Here is a 25,395-nt window from a genome sequence, read left to right on the forward strand (position 1 = left end):
AGAACGCACCCACAGCCGCCACAGACCTCAGCACACTTGCTGAAGGAAAGAACACTGTACTGCCAATGCACCTTGCATTTAGTGTTCAAAGGACTCATTGAGCGGTTTATTTACCCTTCCCTGGCATTGTGGCACGGTCCCACGCAGGATCACCGTTACTTAGGTAAGAGTTTGGAGGAACTCTGCAGCCCCAAAGAGACTTTGGTAGTTACTGTTTGACTATTAATTGGTAGTCTGTTAACTAACTTAGCTTTGTTATTTATTTAGGTGATTCCTTCGGTACACCCCCTTTTTTTCAAGAATCTTTATTCGGTGATTAAAAAACACCATAAAAGCACACATACATATACATAGATAAAACGGCATTAAATATTAGTCTAGATCCTTGTGCATAAATAACAATAAAATACTAACATACAAGGCTGTAAATTTAAAACAGGGAGTCACAAGTCTTTTAATCCTCTCCCCTCGTCTTCCTTAGTCGGACCGCAACCTTGATAAAATTCATAACACAACACAAGGTTAGCGGGTCAGAAGCTTTTTGCAAGTAGATTAGTGCATCTCTGGCATGTTCCAGGTGGGCCTTTTTTAGGATGTCTACTAGAAATCTACGCCTGGGCATTGAATAATAGGGACAGAGCAAAGTAAAATGAAGGGAGTCCTGCGGAGACCGATTGTCGCAGCCGCAGGGTCCCTTCTGCTCGATTGACATGGTAAAACCTGCTGGCGAGGCCAACATAAAAGGAAGTAGGCTCAGTCTGAAACGGCACATAAGAAATCTGTCCTGTGTATTGTGTACAAGATACAGATAGGGCTCCATACCCTCCACACTCTTCACCAAAGTATGAGCCCTTATTGACTTTTTTCCCCCTTCAGCCAGAGCACGGCATTGGGTTTTCCGCTCTAGGAAAATTTCCCCTACTTGTTTCTTGTGCTGTGCTGAAATGGTGGTGGGGTTCTTGAAGAGGTTTCCAAACCCTAGTTCCTCAAGAGTGTTTCTCACATATTTGAGCCATGGGATGCGCATGCAGTGGATCCTACCTAGGCAGTCCAGTAAGATTTTTCTACTTAGATGCGCGTCTGGATTTACCCAGATTTTTAGCCACGCCACAATTGGCCTAAGTTTTAACAAATCGACCAGATATGGCCTCCCTAGCTCCCTGTGAGCTATGAGTCCAGCAGTGCTGGGTGGTACCCTCAGGATAGATTTCAGATGTTTGTTCTCTTCCTGGTCAATTCTAGAGGTATTCACGAAGCCCCAAACTTCTGCCCCATAGCTTACTTTAGCGCATGTTATGGAGCCGTACAGGTTCATCACCTGTTCCGGACTCCATCTGCCCAACCTCCTGCCATATCCGGCTATTGCCCCGTTAGAGGCAATCATTTTGTTACAGCGCTCTTCCACCAAGGAGTTAAATTGAAGAGCACCATCAAAGGTTACTCCGAGATAGGAGAACGTTTTAACCTCCTCTAAACAATGGGAGCCTATTGTGTAAGAAAATTTTGAGGAAGGTTTTTTGCCTGCCAGGAGCACGTAAGATTTGCTTAGGTTGACAGATAAGTCCAGATCGCTCATAAACTTGACGAACCCATCTATCAGAATCTGTAGGCTTCGTGGTGTACGTGCCAGCAAGACCGCGTCGTCTGCGTAAAGCAGGACAGGGATTTGCCGCGTCCCAACCCTTGGGGAATCTGCCTTTAAGCCCAAAAGAAACTGTTCCAAATTATTAATGTAAAGGGAGAACAAAAAAGGGGCAAGAATACAACCTTGTCTGACTCCACTTTTGCATGGAAAGGAGTCCGTCAAACCTCCCTCCCTGTTAAATCTAACTCTAGCCGTGGTGTCGCTATGCAGCTCTCTTAGTATGGTAATTAGGCCGCTCTCGATCCCCATCCCTGCCAACATGTCCCACAACTTCCCTCTGTTGACGTGATCGAATGCTGCTGCCAGGTCCATGAATCCCATATAAATGGGTTCCTTACTGGCCAGAGTATATTTGGCAGTCAGCATATATAGGTTCAGGCATTGGTCGCTGGTGGACCTCCCTGACCTGAACCCATATTGAGTGTCCGAGAAGATGTTGTTCTCTTCGGTCCACTCGGACAATCTGTTCAGGAGTGCCCTTCCCAGAAGTTTAGCCGAGACATCAATCAGGGAAATAGGCCGATAACACTTGGGGTCGTCCTTGTTGCCCTTTTTAAAGATTGGCACAATGATCGCTTTAGACCATGATGGAGGGAGACCGCAGGTGATAGCAGTGTTTAGGACCCTGGTCATCAGTGGGGCCCAAAGATCTATATTACTAAGAAAAACGTCAGGGGGAATTCCATCTGGGCCCGGGGCTTTATTCTTAGTTAGACTCTCCATCCCTGCCGTGATCTCCTTAAGGGTAAATACTACCGGAGGAGCCTGACTTGGGGTTACTGATGACTCTACGTGGGGACCCGATTCATGGTTATACAGGCTCCTAAAGTGTGTGACCCACTGCTCCGGGAGGATGTTAGCCCCTATCTCCGGAGAATCATTTTCTTGAAAGGTCGGTTTATTGATGATTCTCCAAAACCCCGCTAGGTCCCTTCTTTCCCCTGCCTCTCTCAGATCTGCCCAAGCTTCTGCCTGCAGGGTGAGTTTCCTCCTTTTGGTCTCTTTTTTATATTTTTCTCTGCATGCCCTGATTACTTGTGGATCTCGTGGTTTTGACTTAAGGGAGCATTTCAGTTCCCTAAGTGCCTTGGAACAATCTTTATCAAACCACCGGGGATTGACCAGATTACGCGTGGGCGCACTGGACCTTAGTAATCCGTCTATCAGGTTGGCAATGTGGTTAAATGCTTCTAATAACCTTGGTCCCTGGACTTCCAGATCCAAACATTCATTTATGGCCAGCAGACCCTTATCGCTCAGGTTTTTATAGAACTTTGCCCCATCTATTTTGGACCATTTCAGTCTCCTGCCTTGATCGGTGACCCTCTCCACGATTGAACGATGGGCATTGGAGCCAGTACCCGCCCTATATGCGAGCATTAAGACAAGCGGGTTATGGTCGCTGAAAGTGTTCCAGTCTATCCCTACACTGACTACTTTATTAACCAGGGATCTCGAGACCAGAATATAATCTATAATAGACGAGCAGCCCCTGCCCTTAAAAGTTGGTGGGAGTGTACCATCCGACTGTGGGTCTACCATATTAATGGTGTGCTCTAGGTCGTACTTAAGCCGAAGCAACCTAAGAGCCGACCGAGTAGGCGAGTGAGAAAAATGCGGTCCCTTCTCAATTGGGCATTGCGCCCAATCTGTGTTCTTTTTGACCAGTGCCGGACAAAGGTGACAATTAAAATCCCCCACCACAAGCAGTCCACCAGACGGTCCCTTATTCTGGGATATGATTTCTTTTCCTAACCTTTGGTCGAGTTCAGTTAATACCGGGGTGTGGCTATTTTCTAACTCGGTGCTATATATGTTAAAAACAGAGAAACGTAACCCCTTTCCCTGGAACCGAGCCGCCTGTAACCCATATGAGAACCAGTCTGGAAAGGACCAGGTGCCTGGCAGGTCTAAATCTACATAGATGGACAAACCGCCCATTGCTCTCCCTGAGCTAGATTTTCGGGCGGGAACAAAAAAACACTTGTACCCCTGCAGATGGTAGTTATTCTCCACAGCCCATGTCTCCTGTACACATATAATGTGAAATGTTCTAATGAAGTCCACCCATTCCTTATTGTTGAATTTGCCCGCTATACCCGCTATATTCCATGAGATAAGTCTCACACCCTCTCCACTCCATTCAGCACCCCCCTGGGCCCTTGGTCTTCTTTCCCACATTGATCTTTGCATTCCCTGCCCATGTCCCCCTCCTGTCTTGTCTACAACTATTTCCTTTGGCACAACGCAGTTTGGTTCCCCCTCACCAACCACCAGGATTTGCTGAGCCTTGGATCTTTGCTCCTCCAGTCTTTCTACCGTACCTCCAGTTTCTATACAACCCTGGGGGGCATTGTCTGTCTGTCAATCGACCCCTTCAAGGCCATTTAGGCAATGGAACCGGTTATAGGAAAAAAAGGGTTGTTCAGGTCGGCCAAAAAACGGCCTAGGGTTAAAGGCCTGATGACTCCCCCTCCTGCCAACCCTCTCCCAGTTGTCATGAGTTTGGGGTTGCTGAGATAGGACTGGGATGATGGGAAAAAAGAACGACACATGGAGGGTTTGGATGGTGGATTCCCTAGATCTGTTTTTCCCTTGACATATATGGGACACCGTTCCTGTGTCCCTAAAACTCACCAGTATGCAGTCCCCTTTAATGGATTTTTGTGTTCTTCCCACCCATGGTACCCTTCTTACCATTATAATTTCGTTATTAAAATGTGTCGGGAGGGGTCTATTTATATTTAACCACTTGATTACCCTACTTTTTAGGGCACAAAAGTCCTCCGTTTCACCTTCCTCAAGTGGGGGGACACCTGCCATAACGACAGTAAAAGCATTGGTCTCTGGAGGTAAATTGGGTCTGCGTGGTCTCAGGGTGAGCTTCATTAAAGGGGTCGGGGTGCTCTTGTCTACCGGCTGTGCCGGGGGTACAGATCCTAAAGGAGGGTTGGGCATATTGATGTTAGGGGGCTTAGCTGTTGCAGGCTTTGGCCTTGTGGGTTGTTGCGAGGGTGCCACATTCACAGCTTGTGGAGGGACTGGATTGGCGACACTATTTGCCGACTGCTTAGGGGCTACAGTGGAGGGGGTGGACTCTGATTGCCTTCCCTGTCTGCCAGCTGGAGTTTTCAGACTGCCCAATGTGGCCTCTAAAATGGTTAGTCTGATCTCAATCTTTTTAATACTCTCGCTGATCGGTAATAACAGGGACCTTAGCAAAAATTCTAGGTTTCCCAGCGGGACAACAGACAAGGGAATATTAGCAATACCAACTCCTGTGTCTTTTATCATAGTAGGAGTTGGATCCTCATGAGCAATAGGTTTAGGGTGTAAATCGACCAATGGTTTCTCTACTAATGTGGGGGTTTTTAAAAACTTCCCAAAATCCGAGTGTGGAACCTTGGGTTTGCTCTTTCCTTGAACTCCCCTCGATTTCCTCCTGCGTTTATTTGGAGGAGGTCCAAAGGCTACTTGTGTGTTAGTTGGCTTAGATTTAGTTTTCCTAATCTTCGAGGCTGGAGGGGCCGGAGGGGGTTGGGACACTAAATCAATGGTCACCCTTGGGGGGCTAGAACTAATTTCTGGGGCTATACTCAAGGCTTCAACTGGTGACATGTTAGTGCGATCCCTCAGCAATAGTGGGACATCATCAATTCGGGACAACTCCTCCCTTGGTAAAATAAGTTGGTCTCCGAGGGGCGTGTTTTTCATATTATCTATTGAGCGTCTCCGTTCTGCCCTTAACCTGGACAGATTACACTCTTTGTCCCCCTCCCCCACTGCCCGGGAGAAATAATTCTCTAGAGTCCTATTCTTTGCTCCACCCGGTTTTAGTGGGGTGCTCTCCCTTGCAGGGGACGGCATAATGTTCACAATAAATTAAACTCGGCGGGCGGCTCCACCGAGTGTAAGAGACCAGGGGTCGGAAGCACAATCCAAGAGGGTAGGCCCTGCCCGGCCACCTTCGGCCCCGGACGGCCCCAGACGGTCCCGCCCTTGTCCCGGGCTTCTCCCGGCGCCCTCCCGCGCGCTCCCGCGCCGCGGAAGAAGCTGCACCTGATATAGGGGGAGGGTGCTTAGGGGGCGTGGCCAGCAGGGAGAGCGTCCAGGTGCAGGAAATGATGGCAGCACAGGGACTCCTGGGCAATGGAGTCCCTGATCCTCACCTGGCGCTCGCAGCCCTGCTCCCCGAGATTCAGGCAGCTCCCCTGTCAGGAATCAGCAACGATGCGCCCAGGCACACGGGCGAAGCGGGACCCGCGGAGCGGGTTCCGCGAGGTGCAGCAGCAGAACAAACAGCCCAACAGTAAGGACCTCGCAGGACAGAGCTCGCGCTCACAGGTCAGTCAATGTCTCCCAAAGAGCTAGGGACAAGCAGGCTCTTTTCAGCTGTGCTTAGGGGGCGTGGCCAGCAGGGAGAGCGTCCAGGTGCAGGAAATGATGGCAGCACAGGGACTCCTGGGCAATGGAGTCCCTGATCCTCACCTGGCGCTCGCAGCCCTGCTCCCCGTGATTCAGGCAGCTCCCCTGTCAGGAATCAGCAACGATGCGCCCAGGCACACGGGCGAAGCGGGACCCGCGGAGCGGGTTCCGCGAGGTGCAGCAGCAGAACAAACAGCCCAACAGTAAGGACCTCGCAGGACAGAGCTCGCGCTCACAGGTCAGTCAATGTCTCCCAAAGAGCTAGGGACAAGCAGGCTCTTTTCAGCTGTGCTTGGGGGGCGTGGCCAGCAGGGAGAGCGTCCAGGTGCAGGAAATGATGGCAGCACAGGGACTCCTGGGCAATGGAGTCCCTGATCCTCACCTGGCGCTCGCAGCCCTGCTCCCCGAGATTCAGGCAGCTCCCCTGTCAGGAATCAGCAACGATGCGCCCAGGCACACGGGCGAAGCGGGACCCGCGGAGCGGGTTCCGCGAGGTGCAGCAGCAGAACAAACAGCCCAACAGTAAGGACCTCGCAGGACAGAGCTCGCGCTCACAGGTCAGTCAATGTCTCCCAAAGAGCTAGGGACAAGCAGGCTCTTTTCAGCTGTGCTTAGGGGGCGTGGCCAGCAGGGAGAGCGTCCAGGTGCAGGAAATGATGGCAGCACAGGGACTCCTGGGCAATGGAGTCCCTGATCCTCACCTGGCGCTCGCAGCCCTGCTCCCCGAGATTCAGGCAGCTCCCCTGTCAGGAATCAGCAACGATGCGCCCAGGCACACGGGCGAAGCGGGACCCGCGGAGCGGGTTCCGCGAGGTGCAGCAGCAGAACAAACAGCCCAACAGTAAGGACCTCGCAGGACAGAGCTCGCGCTCACAGGTCAGTCAATGTCTCCCAAAGAGCTAGGGACAAGCAGGCTCTTTTCAGCTGTGCTTAGGGGGCGTGGCCAGCAGGGAGAGCGTCCAGGTGCAGGAAATGATGGCAGCACAGGGACTCCTGGGCAATGGAGTCCCTGACCCTCACCTGGCGCTCGCAGCCCTGCTCCCCGAGATTCAGGCAGCTCCCCTGTCAGGAATCAGCAACGATGCGCCCAGGCACACGGGCGAAGCGGGACCCGCGGAGCGGGTTCCGCGAGGTGCAGCAGCAGAACAAACAGCCCAACAGTAAGGACCTCGCAGGACAGAGCTCGCGCTCACAGGTCAGTCAATGTCTCCCCCTTTTAATTTGATTGCAGATTCACCAAACCATTATATACCTGACCAGCCGGGTTGGAATTATCACCGGCGGAGCGGTGAGGGCATTTGTTGATATTGTTGAGGCACTATATTGAATCACATTTCCTCCTTGATTAATTTTAGTTCAGTTTCCCCTACCGAGGGTTCTCTTCACTATCCCATTGTTTCAGATCTTTAAGGATCTATAGTCATGAAGAACAGGTAGCACTCTATTCACTTTAATACCTACCACTTTGAAACAATTTCCTTTGCAATAATGCATAATATTTCCATTTCGTGTTCTGTGTCCAAACCTTACGAGAAATTTATGGCGCAATTTGATGCGGGTTATATGGTATTCACTACATAATATGTGTGGTACTTTACACATCACCTTTGCTAAGATACCGATGCTGTTTTTAGTTGTGCACTTTCGGTCTGTTGAGTGATCGAACTGTCACATACGGTTTTAATTCTGGTCTAGGGTTTCCACTTTAAAGGTGATTTACATTCACTCTATTTGATGAGAGGTGCAATTCCTCCCAATTTTTACACCATGTAGTATTGTCTGTTAACACACGACTTATTGTATCATTCCCAGCCCTGAAGAAGTTGCGGGATATTTCCCATTGTGACGAAACACGTGTTGGCTGGTTGCTTTTTGATGTTACATGGAATAAAAGACAAAGAACAGATCCACTTGGACTTTAATGACTTTTGGTGCACATACAATTTGATGACCTTTCATTAAGAAACCTTATACGTGTGCATAGGACTTACATTCATAACATTGTGCAGGATCCTTTCCTTCACACACTTAGGGGTTATAGGGTGTTTCCCCTACCTTTTTGCACCGTACTTACTAGATACCCAGTATACCACACGCAGTAGCAGCAGGGCGTCATTACTTCCTAGACCACCAACACCCACCATTTAGAAATATCACTACCACAACTGCAGGTAGCCTCTCATTTGAACAATTATATGCACTCAACTTCTGAAACTTGGGAGTCAGCACATCTTTACATGTTCTGGAAAACTCCACCAGGAGTTCACTAGAGACGGGGTGTTCCCCACATAAATAATTTATGACTTCATTCCTTTATCCCAGCAAGATGGGTATCTCCAGGGATTCCCTCTGGCCAATGGTCAGTTGTGCAATTTGAACCTCTTTCAGGAAATCATTGGCCTGAACAGGGTCAGGAGAGTGGGATTATAAATATAAGTGTAGGAAAGAGCCTCTTTATGTATGGTCACCCCCCACTTTTTACTCCAAATGCTGATGGTTATGATTCTGATAGGGCACTGAGGTCAGCTACCCAGACCCCAGTCTCTCTCCCAAAACTTACGTTCAACTTGGTGATCCCAAATTGGCAAAGACTTTACCCCCTTATACGTCCCTAGTATACGGTACCAAGGAAACCCAGGGCATAAGTGGTAAAGGGGTCCCCAGGGCTGCAGCATGATTTTGTGCCACCCTGGGTGACACATGAAAACTACTGACAGCAAGCCTGCCAATGCAGCCTGCAGGAGCATTGCAGACTGCTCCGACTTGACTGTGCCCTCACCATGTGTGGCACAATCAAATGCACTGCCTAAAATATATGTCAGACACCTCTATAGTAGTCCTCCTTAGCCCAGAAGGCAGAGTGTGTTATATTAAAGGAGTGGACTTATAAGTGCAAGCCTCTATGTCTCTATTGTGGCGTTCCCCCATTGGAAACTACTAGCGGGTTAGCGGTCCATAGGATAACATGGGCTGCCAACCAGGCACTCTCGAGATTGGCAGCTCCATTATGCTACCACTAAAATATGTCATGTTTGGTATCAACCAATGTGCCTTCTCACCCCTGACATGAATTTCGTCCCTTGGGTGACAGGGCATGCACTCAGGTGGCGACCTTAGAGGTTGCCCACGTGGTTGCCGCAGCGTGACTGTGTTCTGGCCGACCAGCCCCAGGCATACCTGCACCTGGGCAAGGTGAGAATTTCCGTATGCAGGAAGTATATACTTCCAGGAGGAAGGCTAGACACACCTCCAGGGTGGGCAGCCTGATCTATACATCTTTAGGAGGGTTTAAATAGTGGGTTCTGGGTAGACACAGTGACTAACACTCCCGGATGTGGTCACCTCAGGGGCGGATTAGTTGCAGGGACTAACTGCACATTGGCTATTAGCTCTCACACCCAGTAAAATCACCAACAGCACAGGTCCTGTTCAGCACCAAGGACAGCCAGCTCAGCTCTGCACCCGGACTCCACAAGCTAGGTAAAACTCATCTGACTGTTGTGACCTGGTCATGGGGCCTGCGTGGCCTTAACCCTGTAAGGGTTCCATGTAACTCAACCTGCAAGTGACCGATTGTCACTAGTGGCTTTTGCCATTGACCCCAATGTTATCTTTTCCATTTATTTTACTACACTGATATTGCTTCAAAAATCCATAACTCCGGTTATATGTATGCTATTCCGTTCATTTTGATGTCTAAATTTAGATAAAAAGACACTTTATTTTTATAAATTTGAGTCAGATTTCTCCTGAGTCGTGTCAATTACTTATCGTCCATGTTGGTACTTTGAAATGCTTAACACATGTTCCTCTAGTAAAGCCGGACTGCTCTATGCCGCTCTATCAGGACTGAGCTAAGGATTTGTTAGTGTGAATCCAAGGACCATCTTTGGGGTATTATGATACTATATTATTACATAGTAGGGCTACCCACCCAACTCATATAATATTTCACTTTCCTACAATAAGAGCTTGCAGAATTCAGAGAAAAACTAGTTGATACTCTCCTGTGTGCTTATAAGTGAGCCAGTTGTGACTCATGTAGCTGTTGCCTCCATTCACTACCGGGTGACCAGCCTCTGTAGGAACATATGTAACCTAGTATGAATACTATACACCAGGACGAGTATTCTCTGTGTGAGTAAAGCCCTACATGATGTAAAGCCCAACCAGTCAACTAGTCTAGTCAACCGACGTTGCCCAAGTGCTAGCCACAAAGGCAAGCATAGGAAAGAACCTAGCAAGTTTGGTGACACAACTGAAGTCACCCTCCTATAGCAAATTGAGGTTTCCTCGCCACCTCATTTTCATTTGGTGCACGCTAATTTATTAAACACAGTGGGCCGTCATTCACCATGACATATCAGCCTTGCTTATCTACACACGCAAAAGTACCCTCAGATGAGGGTCCTAGCATGACCCAAAACAACATGCCTTTGGCGAAGTGTGAGTACAATGTGCAGAACAGCTGACTCCTTAACCTCATAGGTAGCTTGAACAAAGTGGCATTAAGAACTTTTCACGAGCAAGGACCCCTATACTGGTTATTCAGTGCAGCTAAATTCTCACATTTTACTCAAGCAGTGATATTTATCATTCGGAGGCATGAAAAGATGTCAGAGTCTTTCAACCCGAGGCCCACATCATGTCCTTCCGGGCCTCTCTCACAGGACCACCTATTGCAACTCCCATGTAGTTGGCCTAGAATTCCCCATGCTGGTGGGCAAAAAGCCGTACAAACAGCCACAGGGGCCACAACTCAAAAAGTATGAGAAATCTGACAGGCCTGAGCCAAGACTTGCATAGAGGCGCACACATGCCCAAAAGCAAAGTGAACAGCAGTAAGCAACCTGGGGTAAAACCAATACAAAAACATGCCAACAAACCAGAACAACCCATCCCCAGGCAGAATCCATTGCTTCCCTTATGAAAAAAATAACCAGAGAACCATGAAACAATACTCTCTGCTCCAGTCCAAGATGCCTCAAGGGTATGAGCAAACTTACTGCCAAGTCACCCACTTGTAACTACTATAAGAAAATAAATCCAAATATGGGCGAGTTTAGGCACCAGCTCATCTTACTGCCTCTTGCCACCTTGAGTCAGCAAAAACCCCTCAGAAACATGTAGTCTGTGTCCCTCTCCAAGTGGAATACAGCTCAATTATCATCTAAACGTGTGGGGGATGACGCATTAGTCGCTTCTCTTCCAGTCCCACTAACCACCATACTACAATTACTTCAGATAGTCAGCCATCATTGGTGTTACAGAATGACCAGGTAGGAAAGGCTGAAAGGCACTTGTGGAGCAAGGAATTCTCCTTGGTTGCTATGTCTGCGTGATAAACCCCTTCCTGTTGCCTCACTGGCCTCCATGACCCTTGATTGCTTCTCCTGCATCGCAAACCATGAGCACCTGTCTCTACCCCGACCCTGTTCCATCGCACCAGCCATTGGTTCCAGCCTATCTGTCAGACCAGTCCCAGGCCTTCTTCAGATCAATGGCAAACAATAGGATATACTTCAGCACCAGGCCCAGAGCTTCATCTTGACTACATCAAACAATTTGCATTATTGTTGCAAACTTTGGATGCAATCATTATTGATCGTAGTGGACCACTACAGAACATGGTTGAGGTTCCTGAAATTCAAAACCTGAAGTATGATTGAGCAGAAAGAGGCCCTTGTAGCAGAGGAGGCCCTGTGGACCTGTGCGTCTGTTCATCAGAGAAGAATTTTGGAGCCCATTCAGGGGACCACCCTTGGGAGTCAGGTAACAAGGAAACTTTCAGTACTTGAGCCCACTATCATTTTAGAAAGGCATATGAATTTGCATCTTTTCCTCAAAATCAGAAGTGCTTCAAACATCCTTGGATCTATTCCATCTGTCAATTGAGGGTGGCGACTTCCAACTTCAGGTCAGACACAAATGTTTTCATGACAGACATCCTGTGTGATACCTTGGACAGGTCAATAAGCAGAAGACCGACATCAATTACAAAAGTGTCCACCTTGACATTGAGTGCTTTACATGTCATATTGCTGATAGAGACTTCTAACCGCATATTCCTCATCTTATGAATACTTCTACAGGCGTCAGACTGGAGCCAGAAACTTTCCTGCAGTACCTCTGTGCCGCAAGGTTAGACAAAGTCTACCAGAAAAGGTGGTACTGAAGGTAAGTAACTTGTTCATTGTGCTCTTCAAGATGGTACCATTTCTTAGGGTCACCTCCCACCAGCTGAGGAGGTTAATGTGGAGACTCGTCCACTTCCCGGGTTGGTGAAGGTGGGGACTGGCACAGTCGATCTGTGCCTGCTAATTGTAAGTATGCCATGCATTATCAGGTAGTCGGCTAACAGCAGTTAACAGAAGGACTACGATAAAGGTAAAGCTGCAATTCGCAGTTAACCTCTATCGAATTAGAAGGTAATGCCATCTAGTGAACATCAATTCCCCATACCAAACAACTGCCAATGTCTAGAGCTGCAAATTGCCACAATTGGGAGGGAGTATCTGATAAGCTAAGTCACACACTCTTAACTACTGCTGTTGGCAGCATACAGGAGGTCATCACCACACAGAAGAGGGAAAGGCCAAAGCTTAGACAAGCGGAAGATCAAAGAGGGCGATGCAAACAGAAAGTCATTGAATGGGCATAGATCCACGATCAGGAGATGTCACAATGCGGCCGCAGAAACCCTTGCCTGCTGCCAGCAGTCACACTAAGAATCCACTTTGGGGTGGTTTAAGTGTCAGCTTCCCACACCAGCACCTTAACACGAAGCAACCCTGCAAAACTGTTCTCCGCTGTCTCACAAGTCACAGCTGGGTCATGATCCTCTTCTCCAGCCTTCGTCTCAGAGTCAGTTGGGCACCAGATGACTAGCAGTTCATTACATCCTCTCACATTGGACAACTTGCTAAATGCACAAAACAAGATCACTGTGCCTGATTCTGAAAGCTCGGCCCCAGAAGAAGACCATACAACTTCATACCATAGGAGCTAGGGAAGGGAAGACAGGATTCAGGCAAGAGCATTACCAGTGATTAGCTGCCACTATTTGGACATTCAGAGCTGAATTATCAAGATGACACATTCAGGAGGCCCAATCAATGGTTGTCTATTCCCTAGGTGGACTGCCAAATAATCCCCAAAAGGACATGGCTGCAGCACCACATCTTTTGCAGGAATACTATACACATTTTGCTGGGTCTTCATACCACTGCTCTGTGCCGCAGGGGACAACTGTACCAAAAACCCTCAAACACTGAGAAGTGGGTTGGATCATTCATCTCTTGATCATTCTAACATACCCCTCATCATAAGGAGCAAATATTCATTACCATGCTCCAACCGAATAGAGGGGCTCACAATCCTCAGAAGACACCCATGAAGAGCCAGCCTTCGCACAGTCATGGGGCCTGGTTGCAGGGCCCCAATCAGAGAGGGATCATTAGTTGCAATAAAAGCAAACTGTGCTTGGAAGGCTGGGGGTCTAAATAACCAAGAGGAGACTGTGGGCGAGTGAAGAGAGCTTCTGAGATTCCCGACTGCCTCTCCGGGGGCTGTTCTGCTCTTCCAATGCTCAGAGAGCTCAAAGGCAGCATAGTACCCTAGCCACAGCGGGGCCGCCAATTCAGACACAGTCATGCGGCAGTTCAGAAGTAAAAGGTGGGGGGTGGGGTAAAGGAGCACTTCACAGTGAGGCAGCGGGTTGAAAGGTACACAAAGGTGACAAGTGACTCCACAATCATCTCTGCTCTCCTTCCTGCAAGTCTTTTAGACACTTCTGTATCAGTGGAGCCTGGAGGTTGCCAGGGTGCTGGAGAGAAACCATTCTGGCAAATTCAGACAGTATTTTGGGGCTGATGGACACGCCACTACATTTTGAGGTGGATGGGTATAGGCTCTTAGGAGAAAGCCCCACAGCAACACTATGATGACTGTGACCATCAAGGAGAGGGAGAACGGGACAGTGTTGGTATCATTCAGCTTTTGACACTTCACTGTCCCTTCAGGCCCCAAGAAGAGGCACTAGGGTCAGAGTAAGCCCCATAACTTTATATACATTATGCATCAGGATCAGCTGCCCTAAATGAATCAAAGCAGTCTGGGTCCCAGGGGTTATAGTATTTACCAGAGCACATACCATCAAACAAACCAATCTGCTCTCCATCTTGAAGGGCTTCCATAGTAGTCAAAACATATTATCCACAGGGTTATTTATTGTTTTCGACGGTCACACTTAAAATAATGACAAAAGCAAATATTGTATGTTGGACCTGGCCCTTTGTGCAGGTTTATTTTTATTTTTTAGGACTCTGGGCACTTTACCACTGCCAACAAGAGCTAAAGTGCATATGCTCTGTGTCTAAATTGTACTGGTGATTGGTTTATCCATGATTGGGATATTTGATTTACTAATAAGTACCTAGTAAATACACCACGTGTGCCCAGGGACTGTAAATCAAATGCTACTAGTCGGCCTGCAGCTGGTGATTGTGCCACCCACATGAGTAGCTCTGCAAACATGTCTCATACCTGCCACTGCAGTGTCTGTGTGTGTAGGTTTAAACTGCTATTTCGAACTGGCAAGTGCACCCACTTGCCAGGCCAAAACCTACCCTTTTACTACATTTAAGTCACCTCTAAGGTAGGCCCAAAACAGCCTCATAGGCAGGGTGCAGTGTATTTAAATGGTAGGACTTGTACTGGTGTGTTTTACATGTCTTAATAGCGAAATGCTGCTAATTTCGGTTTTCACTATTGCAAGGACTATCTCTCCCAAAAGGTAACATGGGGATTGCCTTGAAATATTTTTTTAAGTGTTATTTACCACTGGGAGCAGATAGAGATTTGAGTTTGGGGTCTTTGGTCTCACAATGTAAAAGTACATCTTTTGGTGAAGTTGTGTTTTAAATAGCGTGTTGAAAATGCCAATTTTAGAAAGTGGCCATTTTCTTGCTTAACCATTCTGTGACTCTGCCTGTCTGAGAATACACATCTGGATGAGGATGACAGTTGGGCTCCTGTGCATTCACTCTAGACAGTCACACAAAGACAGCAGGGGTGTGCCTTGTATATCCTGATGGGCCATCATCAAGCTGATGGGCCTTTCTGGGCTAGAGTGGTGTAAGGAGTTGTCACTGACACCTGAATAGGGCTGTGCCTGTCCTCACAGAAAGCTGTCTCCATCCCCCTGTAGTGTGTCTGGAGCCAGGTCCAGGAAAGGCAGGGTCTTGTGCACTAAAAAGACTTTCCTCTGGAGTTTGCCTACTTCAAAGGTAGAAAGGGGTATACGTATTGGACCTCTGACACTCTCAAACCATAACACTTCTGGACTGAGGACTTTCTGCCAGGAAGAAGATCTGGATGCTGTAGGAAGGACTGCCACGCTGCCTGTTGCTTTGTTGTGCTGGCCTGCTTCTTGCTGCTTCTGTCTGGGTAGTGAAAGGACTGGACTTTGCTTTCTGTATCCTGCTTCCAATGTTCTCCAAGGGCTTGTGTGGGATTGCCTCCGGTTAAGAAGCCTCAGGGCCAAAGACTTCACCTACCAGTGCCCGGGTTCTTCTGCTGAGAGCCCTGACTTGCCAAGTGGTGCCAAATTCAGTTCATGGGTCCTTGGAAGTAGAATCTGGTGATCTGAAGAAGAAATCCAACCATCGACTCTTAGTGCCTGGTTTCTTGACGAAAGACAGCAGTGCGGCTTAAAAATCCATGCATTGCAACGGTGTGGCTGGAGAATCGACAGCGCTTGTGGTGCAGCTGGAAAAGTACTGCAGCCCGAGCACCGTGTCCCCGACATCCGTGGCAGCAGCTCTGACTCCAATGCAGTTCCTGCTGTGTGGCTGAAGAATCAATGCATCACCTGCTTCACAGCTGTGAAACTGACACAGCGCCTGCTCTGCCGCATCGACACAGCACATCTGAATTTTCGACGCATGTTCCCTGGGTGCCAATTTCTTCATCGATGTTACCCATCAGTAAGGAACCGAGGCCGCGTGTCCAGATATCGACGCATCACCTCCCCTTCCAGTAAGGAACTGATGCATCTCCTCCCCTGACGGTATGGAACCGACGCATCACTTCCCCTATGCTGCAGTTAGGAACCGACGCATCAACTCCCCTGGCAGTAAGGAACCAAGGCATCACCTCCCCTGGGAATAAGGAACAGACGCATAGCTTTGTTTTTCCGAAGTCTCGCCTCTCCAGCATCTGTTTATGCTTTGTACTTTGTGCTAAAAGTGACACATCCATAGATTTTTCAGGACTGAACAGATTTAACCTTTGGAAAGTGATACATTTACTTGTGTATGTTGGATTTTTGTCATATTGGTCTTGTTTTATTCAGATAAATATTGGCTATTTTTCTTAACTTGTATAGTGTCCTTTTGTAGTGTTTTCACTGTGCTATTGGGTGTGTATGTACAAATGCTTTACAATTTGCCTCTGAGATAAGCCTGACTGCTCGTGCCAAGCTACCAAGGGGGGTGAAGCAGAGGTTGTCGTAGCTGTGTGACACCAAACCATCCCGAAAGGGACATGGCTGCAGCACCACATCTTGTGCAGGCACACTATACACATTTTGCTGGGTCTACGTACGACTACTCTGTGCCACAGGGGACAGCTGTACCTTGCAGTACCAAAAACCCTCAAACACTGAGAAGTGGGTTGGATCGTTCACCACCAGACCATTCTGACATACCTCTCGCAATAAGGACCAAAAATTCATCACCATGCTCCTCCCGAATAGAGGGGCCCAGCAATCCTCAGAAGACACCCACCAAGAGCCAGCATTCGCACAGTCATGGGGCCTGGTTGCAGGGCCCCAATCAGAGAGGGGTCATTAATTGCAATAAAAGCAAACTGTGCTTGGAAGGCTGGGGGTCCAAAGAACCAAGAGGAGACTCTGGGCAAGGGAAGAGGGTTTTTGAGATTCCAGGCTGCCTCTCCCAGGGCTGTTTTGCTCCTCCAGTGCTCAGAGAGCTCAAATACAGCAATAGTTCTCCAGCCACGGTGGGACAGTCAATTCAGATACAGTCATGTGGCGATTCAGAGGTAAAAGGGGGTGGAGGGGCACTTCACAGTGAGGCAGAGGGCTGAAAGGTACACACAGGTGTACAATCATTCCTGCTCTCCTTCCTGCAAGTCTTTCCCCACTTCTGAATCAGTGGAGCCTGGAGGTTGCTGTGGTACCGGAGCTGGAGCGAAACCATCCTGGCAAATCCAGACAGCATTTTGAGGCTAATGGAGAGACCACTACATTTTGAGGCGGAAGGGTATAGGCCCTCAAAAGGAAGCTCTACAGCAACACAATGGGGAATGTGGCCTTCAAGGACGGGGAGAATGGGACAGTGCAGGTATCATGCAGCTTTTGACACTTCACTGTCACTTCAGGAATGAAGAAGAGGCACTAGGGTCAAAGTAAGCCCCCTATCTTTATATATATAGTAAGCCCCATGATCAACTGTCCTAAATGAAGCAAAGCAGTCTTGGTCCCAGGGGTTATAATATTTACCAAAGCACATACCAGCAAACAAACCAGTCTGCCCTCCATAATAGTCTGAATATTATCCACAGGGTTATTGTTTTCGATGCCCATATTTAAAATAATTACAAAAGCAAATAGTGTAGAACGTGCATTAGTAAACATCCAACAATACCTTGTCGATCTTCACCTCATCATTGTTTCCCTTCTTCACTGAAACAATTTCCACATCCGGATCATCCTCCTGCAGCACAAAAAGAAAATCACAATGAAACTGTGTTGGTTGTTAAATCTAAAGCATCTTTCCAAACAGCATATTACTGTGCAGTGCAATAATGCTATAGAATAGCTTTTATTGGTGCGGTTTCCAATTACTACACAAGAAAAGATACGCGTGTACTTTCAGTAACTCCAAAGCCTATTTTTACACTGTGGACCTAGGCTTCAACCGCTCTGTTCTCTTTGCCTTTGGGGTTCTCAAAAAAAGGCTGCTTTTATAACAAACAATGATATATATATATATATATATATATATCAGAAGCTTACCTGTCTTTTTCGCTGAGCTGACCTGATTTGAGTGCAGCTATGAATTTTTGGACTTTACTGTCTGTTGGGTCAACACAGAAGGAAGCAGACAACTATTGTCACATAACACACACAGACATATGCAGGCATGTCAATGGGATATACTGATTGTTCTAAGGTTATTCACATAGATGAATAAATGGTTAGATGGCTCTGGGTGTATACAACAGTGGATGGGTGGGTAGATGGATGTGTGTGGGTGTATTTAAGGATGGACTCAAGTGTGGGGGCATGGATGGGTAACTAGATGACTGCTTTGATGTAGTTGGAGAGATAAAAGCTTGGGGGCCAGTGAAAGAGTTGGATGAATGCAGCATCGTGAGCAAAGGTCATTCAAGATTTCATTTCTCCAATTACTGTTAGTGAGATCCAGGTCTGGCTGGCCTCATTCAAATCAGTTTCTCTAGATCACATCTGCCCAGTGTCTGTCTTAAAAGTGATGGCCCTTACTGTTCCGGTTCCTTTTACTTTAATATCCCTGCTGAGCACATTTGCTCCTCAAGAGAAGTCCTGCCCACAGTCTGTCTGAGCATGAAAGAGTCAAAGTATAAACTAATCTCCCTGTAGCAAGCATTTAAGAAGATTGGGGGAAACTATTGGCTCACAAAGCATCATGAAACTCTTCACATATTGGACTCTGTTAAGATGGGATTCCAGCCTGGAATGCGAACTGAAACCATCCTGGTAACAATGCTGAAAGATCTCAGAATATTTCTGGATGCTGAGCACCCTTCCTCATTTTGCTCCCCCCGATACAGTCAACCAAATCTTCTCAATCCACAGTTTAGATGAGATTGGTTTGCAGGGTTCCGCCCTGACCACTTTATATCTTTCATGCTGGGATGTAGTTATTCCCTGGCGTTGTCCCAATCCAGCCTAAATTATGCAGAGCCCTACTAATTTTCAGACAAAAACAAACTAATTTTGGTAGGTCACTACATTGATCCTCTTTTTGCTTATTTTGAAGGGAGCTTAGATGTTTTGTTATAGAGTAATGAATATGGTATATTGTCATTCAATTACTGAATCATTTTTTTTTTTTTAAAGAGTTTTATATAGCGTGAACTCGACCCGAAGATAACAGGTATCAGATGGCTTTACATGAGCACCAGTTGCATAACACAAGGCCACATTAGTTTTTGTTAGGCAAGGGAAGATTAAGTGATTTGCCCAGAATCACAGGATGTTGAGCGTCATTACTGAGACTTGAACCCGGTTCCCCAGCTTCGAGGTCGACTGTCTAGACGTAAGGCCAAAATCATTGTTTTGAATGAGGAAATTTTCCTACAACAGTATAACAAATCCCTCACACATGAGCAATATTCTAAAGACAGATTGTACAACTAGCTGAAAAGACTAATTTGAAGAACTCTACAATTACTGAGCCTTCCATCACACAGGCAGAACTGTCTAAACATGAAAGATTTAGTAAGCATCCCCAACTAATACTATTCACTTTTTTATGTTTGAGATAATGTTGCTTTGAAATTGGGTTGTCTATAGTTTAATTCAACTCAGTTACCTTTCACTAGATTGCAACATCAGTAAAATGCTAGACAGGAAGGTCCCTTGTAATGAAACAGAGAGAGCTGAACTGAAAATTAGGGATTAGGGAGCTACAAATTATGCAATCCTCTACTTACGAGATTTGCTAACATATTATAGCTGATGGTGTTACCACTATGCAGGCATTCCCTCGATGTAATTAAAGCCCCTAAGAAACTGAGCTCAGTGACAAAATATATCCCCACTACATTCTGTGACCATCACATCATCAACTTCGACCTTAACCATCCAACGGCACCCACCACCAGCCTCTTACAAAATACATTCACCAGATGATGGAATAAAACTGAAGCTGACTGGTTTCATGTAGAGGTGTTTGCTAAGCAGCCGCTGGACTGTCTAATCAGAGTTAAACAATTCTAATAATGGCTTTCGGAGATCTCTGATAAAGTGGTACCCCAAAAAAGGCTCACAAAACCACCATCATCATCGGGAGAAAGGCTTGCTCAATCTAGATGTAAATTCACAAAAAACCAAAACGAAGTCCCTGAATGAAAGAGAAGAAAAAAATAATACTGCTGCTGTAAAAAATAACCACAGAGACAGGATAGAATATTGTAAATCAAATTTAATTAATCTTTATCCAATCTCTTGAAAGACAGATCATAAAACAAACATAATAAAATCATAGTATTTCATTATAGATAAAAAGAGATGAAACACTAGCAGAAACATAATAAGAACATCAAATTGAGCTAGCACACATCATTTTAAAATAAAATATAACATAGGAACGACAAGGTACTTCAATAAATATCCATCAAGTCAAATTCTAAAACAGCACGGATTCACGCAAATAAAGTACATTCTTTAAGAAAGAACAAAATGCATTGCAGGCAGAGGAACCTTCTAGTTGCGCATCTTTACACCTGATAAACCTGTGCTTAAGAATCCATGATTTCTTGGTTCCTATAGTTAGATTCATCTAAGTCTGGTGTAAAGGTTGGGGGCGATAAAAACGGCAAAATACCAACTTTTGCATTAAAGTCACCCGCCAATACTAAATTAAAAGGTCCACGTGAGTGAGCATGAATTTGCTGCTAGTTCACCTAGTCGAATAAACAGCCCAAGCAGAATCCAATTATCCCTACCAGAGATATCATTATTATAAAAATGAACCATTATAACACCAAATTAGTTCAAACACCTGCATGTATTCCTCATCCCACCATATTGGAGTTATTTTGCAGCCAATACCTACTTTAAACCATGCAGCCAAACCACCCCTTGCTCACCCCACAGTGGAGGGAGAGGCAGAAAGATTAAAACAGGTATTCCGAAGAAAGAAAATATCCTCCTGTGACCATGTCTACTGAAAAAATACAATATTGTAGACCTTAAAAAGAGTAATCCAATCGTCAATATATATTTTAGAAGACAAGCCAGCAATATCCATGCTAAGAAATTTAAGATTGGTATTGTCTTTGTAAGCGAGAGGTGACACCTGACCCTTCAGACATACCCCCAGATAGAGATCAACGAAGGTTTGAAACATGAGTCCAGGGGCACAACCGGGCGACGGAGTACGTCAATGGATTCCGGGGAGATTTGCATTGGTAAAGGAGGTGTTGTAGGTTTGTTGAGAGATGATGAATAATCACGTGTAACGTTTTTAGCAACCACAGCCTTGCTAGAGACACATTCCCTCTCTTTTTATCAATCAATATCCTCGAGGTTAGCAAGGACCGTGCATCTGTTCCCATACAGGGGCTGATCATGACAACAGAGTTGGGGTTGACATCCTCTCGACAGGGGGGTAGATAACGCCAGATGCCAATAAAAGAGGCCCAAAGGGAGAATGTTTATTGCTCCTGGATATGATGCACTTGTCCTGGTCTGGAGCAAAACTTCCCCCGCAAATCATGGCTTAAGAAAGTTTATAATGATCAATCACCCTGAAACATTCTGGGTAGTGGCCCAATTCCCCTCTAGAGAGTGGTCTCCGTAACTCCGGATGGAAGACTAGGGGCCCTGGCAAGAGGCAGGTTAATCACCGGGAGAGAATCCAAGCAAGGCTGCGGCCAGCTACAGCTGAAGGACCCCTGGTCTTCATTGAGAACCTGGTTTTCCATTGATCCTTGCTGGAAGGTGGATCTGAGAAAGAGGAAGTAACCCTAGGCCTTATGATATCGCTCCTATCTTGTGGGCCCCTTCCATTGGGCCCAACAGTAGGACCAGTTGAGGTGGAGGGCCGTGGTTCACTCATAAGAGCGCAAAGCTGCACCTCTGGGGGCCAGATGTCCATCCCTCGTTTTCTTTATTAAGAGCATTCACATGGTCCTCAACAGCTGAAAGGCGCTTGTGCAAGGGGAGGAGTTTAAGATCTAAGGGCCAGATGTATCAAAGGGTTTTGACTATTCTGTGTCTATGGGAAAATGTGCCCTAAGAGATTGCTCAACTGCCCACAAATACTATCCCAAGGATCCCAGGAAGCTGTGTGGGATTTTGGTGAACTAGGTGCTGAGAGTGACTGCCCTTTACTTGAATTTATAGTTTTAGGATCACCCCCCTTGAATTTAGATGGAACTTTCCTGTGCTAAGCCACCGGATGAGAGGCAGGTGAATGGGCATCATTGATAGACCTGATAGAGACCTCTCCCTTATAAATCCCTCCAGTGTTGTTATTGCCAAAGGCTCTTGTACCCCCAGGAGTTGCACTACAACTGGTGCATCCGTCAGTCTGAACCTCGCCGCAAGATTCAGCCAATGGTAGGGGCATAAGAGAGGGTAGTCTGCATGTCTCATCAGATCAGGTGCGGCTCCTCAGAGAGAGCGGAGGAGCGTCGCCCCACCACCTAAACTGCCCCCAAAAGCCCCAGAGAAGAAAAATCAAATGGTAATAAAATTTAAATTTTCTTTTCATCCTTCGGTCCCAAATCAAGGGTCAGGAAGGGGCGGGGCATGCTGAGTCAGCAGCAGTGAGGAGGGTGGGCTACCTTGGCACTTTTCAAAGTGAGTATATCCCTTTGGTCAGCTGTCTTGCGAAGACCAGCCAGACATGCACACTTTAAAAGCTCTAACCAAGCTGTCTTGTTAGAGCAAGTGCAGGCCGCCAGTGGACAGCGGAGAACCGAGAGAGGCCGCTCCCCCCAATCCTGGCGCTTCTCTCATGCTGGTTGAGCGTAGCACCAGGATTGGTTAAGGCAGTTGGCTGGGGCCTGCGCTGAACTTCGGACTGCAGCAGCAGGAGGACATGTAGCGAGGATGTGTTGAAGGTAAGTGTTTTTAGGTCTCGCCTTGGCAGCGCATGCGCTGTCTCAGCGAGACTTAAAGTAATCTCTATATGTTGGCAAGCGGACGGTAGTTTCTCCTGCTGCTTGCCATTTGCTGAATGTTTGTATAGCTTTTGTTAGCTTGGTTTTGACTGACTGTTGATGGCAAACTGACTTCCGTGTAGTCCGGAAGCAGCGGCCACCAACTACAGTTTTCGTCCGCACTGTACGCACTATTTTTGTGTGTCGTGCATCTCTGCCTGACGTAAACATGGCAGCGGCGCATGCGCGTTCTACACTATATTAAGTACTGTACTAAGCGGCCCTGCAACAATGTATGTTTTAACCTGGGCCCAGCTGGTGTCTGTCACGGAGGCTGCTTTGCCTGCACCTAATTGACCCCACGGATCACCTATACGGCTCGGTGCGCATGTCAGCGCACAGCTGTTGTCTGCCAATCACCGTTCTGGCCCGAGTTCCAGGAGGAGGACCACGTCACTGGAGAAGCCGTGCCTTTGCTGAGTAACCTAGGATGCCTCAGCGAGGAAGCGCGGTCAGCTTTTCACCCCGCCCAGCAGGACGTCAACAACCAGAAGAGGAGCTGCGCTCAAAGTTGGGAAGGCTGCCTAACCCCTCCATCAGGCACCTTCGGGGGAGGAGAAGTCCCGTCTGTCCATCGCCCCGGCAGGTGCTGCAGTACCAGAATAGCTCCCCAGGTAAAAATCTTCTACCCTCATTGCCACTTCGCATTTCCATAGCGGGTTGGAAGTTAACGGGTCTGCCAAGGGTGGCTTATTGTGAACATTTATTTTTTTTGCTCATGTTACTGGCCCAATACGTCTGAAACAGTGTTTCATTGTGCGTGGATGCTGGTTTGGAAGTGGTACAGATGTGCTTAAGTGTCAGAGTGAACGTGTTGATGTACGCATGTGTACGTCTGTTAATCCATTTGAGCGTGTCTGTGTCTGTATACAGATGTGTTTGTGTGCGTGTGTCTGTATCCTGATGTGTTTGAGTGAGCCTGTCTGTGTCCGTGTCCAGAAGTGTTTGTGTGCGTGTTTCAGTATGCAGATGTGTTTGTTTGTGTGCGTGTGTCTGTATACAGATGTTTGTGGAGAACAAGTGATCTATACACTCCAATGCGCTTTCCTCGTTGCGCCGAATCCCCAGTAGCTGCAATGTAGAGTGTAGGCAGCAGTCATAGTCCGTGTTGATGCTACAGCCGCACGTGGGCCATTTTATTCCCCGGAGTGTCTTTCCTGTGCTTAATGTGTTCTACAGTATGCTGAATTAGTCTTACACACAAAGATGGCCGGGCCTGGCAGTGTCATAGTGATCATACAAGGCAACTCGCACCTCTCTGAGATTTGGGGTCAGCAGTTGCGGGGAGCCCCTGCTGCACTAGCCCGGGTAGCGTCACAACTGCTGGTGCCCCACCGTCCCTGCCAGCACAGGACACAGGCCCGACATCACTCAGGCCAGCGCTGTTCCGCCCTCAGAGAGGGCCCAGGCTGCACCAATAGGTGTCCTTCCTCTGGGGCCTAGCGGCATTCCTTTTCGCAGCTCGGCCACTCTTGAGGTCCCTGCCGTCTTTAAGGGGCCATCCATGCCAGTCCCTCTATCATCGTCCAGTGAGGTGGCAAGATGGGCGTGGATAGAGGAAGATTACGCCATCGTCTTTCATACGTGTGGCAAGGAGCCACCTTTTTCCTGCACTGCACATTGAGTGACCACAGAAATAACATTGCTATCCTAATTGCCACCTGGCTGTTTTGTTTACAGAGAATATCCGTCGGCAGTGTGGTCCTATAATTCAAGAGAGCCCAGGCAGGGGCCACACTCCATTTGAACCCCTCCTTTATGAGCTCACCAGGACCCCCTCCCACCCTTCACCCACACATAAGTGTCTCGGTGTTTAGGCCTTCTTTCCAAAATGTGACAGCTCCCCCTGATCAGCTTTGCTACTTAAAGCTCGTGACAGCAGAACTAGCCCTCATGTTATCCCAATCTTAGAGCTCCCAGTAAGGTCACCTCAGCATCTAGTTCTTGCTAGATAAAATAAGTCATTGTAACAAGTTATGAACGACTCTATGCAATAGGTGAGTGACCTTGCACCGCAGCACATCAGGGGACAAGGAGATGGCCACCAGGCAATAGGTCTCGCATTTGCGTGAGTTTGAGCTATTGGCATTGTAAATCACACTGCCTTTTATTTATGTTTTGGTTTTTAATACATAAATAAAAGGAATCGTCATTTACAATACCAATAGCTGAAACTCGCGTAAATGCGAGACCTACTGCATTGCAAAGGCCTGTTTATTTTTATACACCACCCATTTGCCTGCCCCACCACTCCCCGTTGATGCCAGCTGCAACTGATTATCCCTGTTTGTTCTAATAATCTTTCTGAAACAATCTGGACAGCTCTCAAATACTTTCTAAATCAGTTATTTGTGAAGTGCTGTTTTAGG

At 47.2% G+C, this 25,395-nt stretch overlaps 1 protein-coding gene across 2 annotated transcripts in view; it reads right to left on the minus strand.

The window, feature by feature from the left end:
- Positions 1-25,395, minus strand: part of KNOP1 (lysine rich nucleolar protein 1) — a 123,571-nt gene that overhangs the window by 33,495 nt on the left and 64,681 nt on the right. For both annotated transcript variants that reach the window (XM_085629070.1, XM_085629068.1), the window contains exon 3: positions 17,737-17,805. In XM_085629070.1, the coding sequence (XP_085485196.1) occupies positions 17,737-17,805 (69 nt within the window). The remainder of the gene's footprint in view (positions 1-17,736; positions 17,806-25,395) is intronic.

The sequence above is a fragment of the Triturus cristatus genome, chromosome 10 (assembly GCF_964204655.1).
Source record: "Triturus cristatus chromosome 10, aTriCri1.1, whole genome shotgun sequence".
Classification (NCBI taxonomy): Eukaryota; Metazoa; Chordata; class Amphibia; order Caudata; family Salamandridae; genus Triturus; species Triturus cristatus.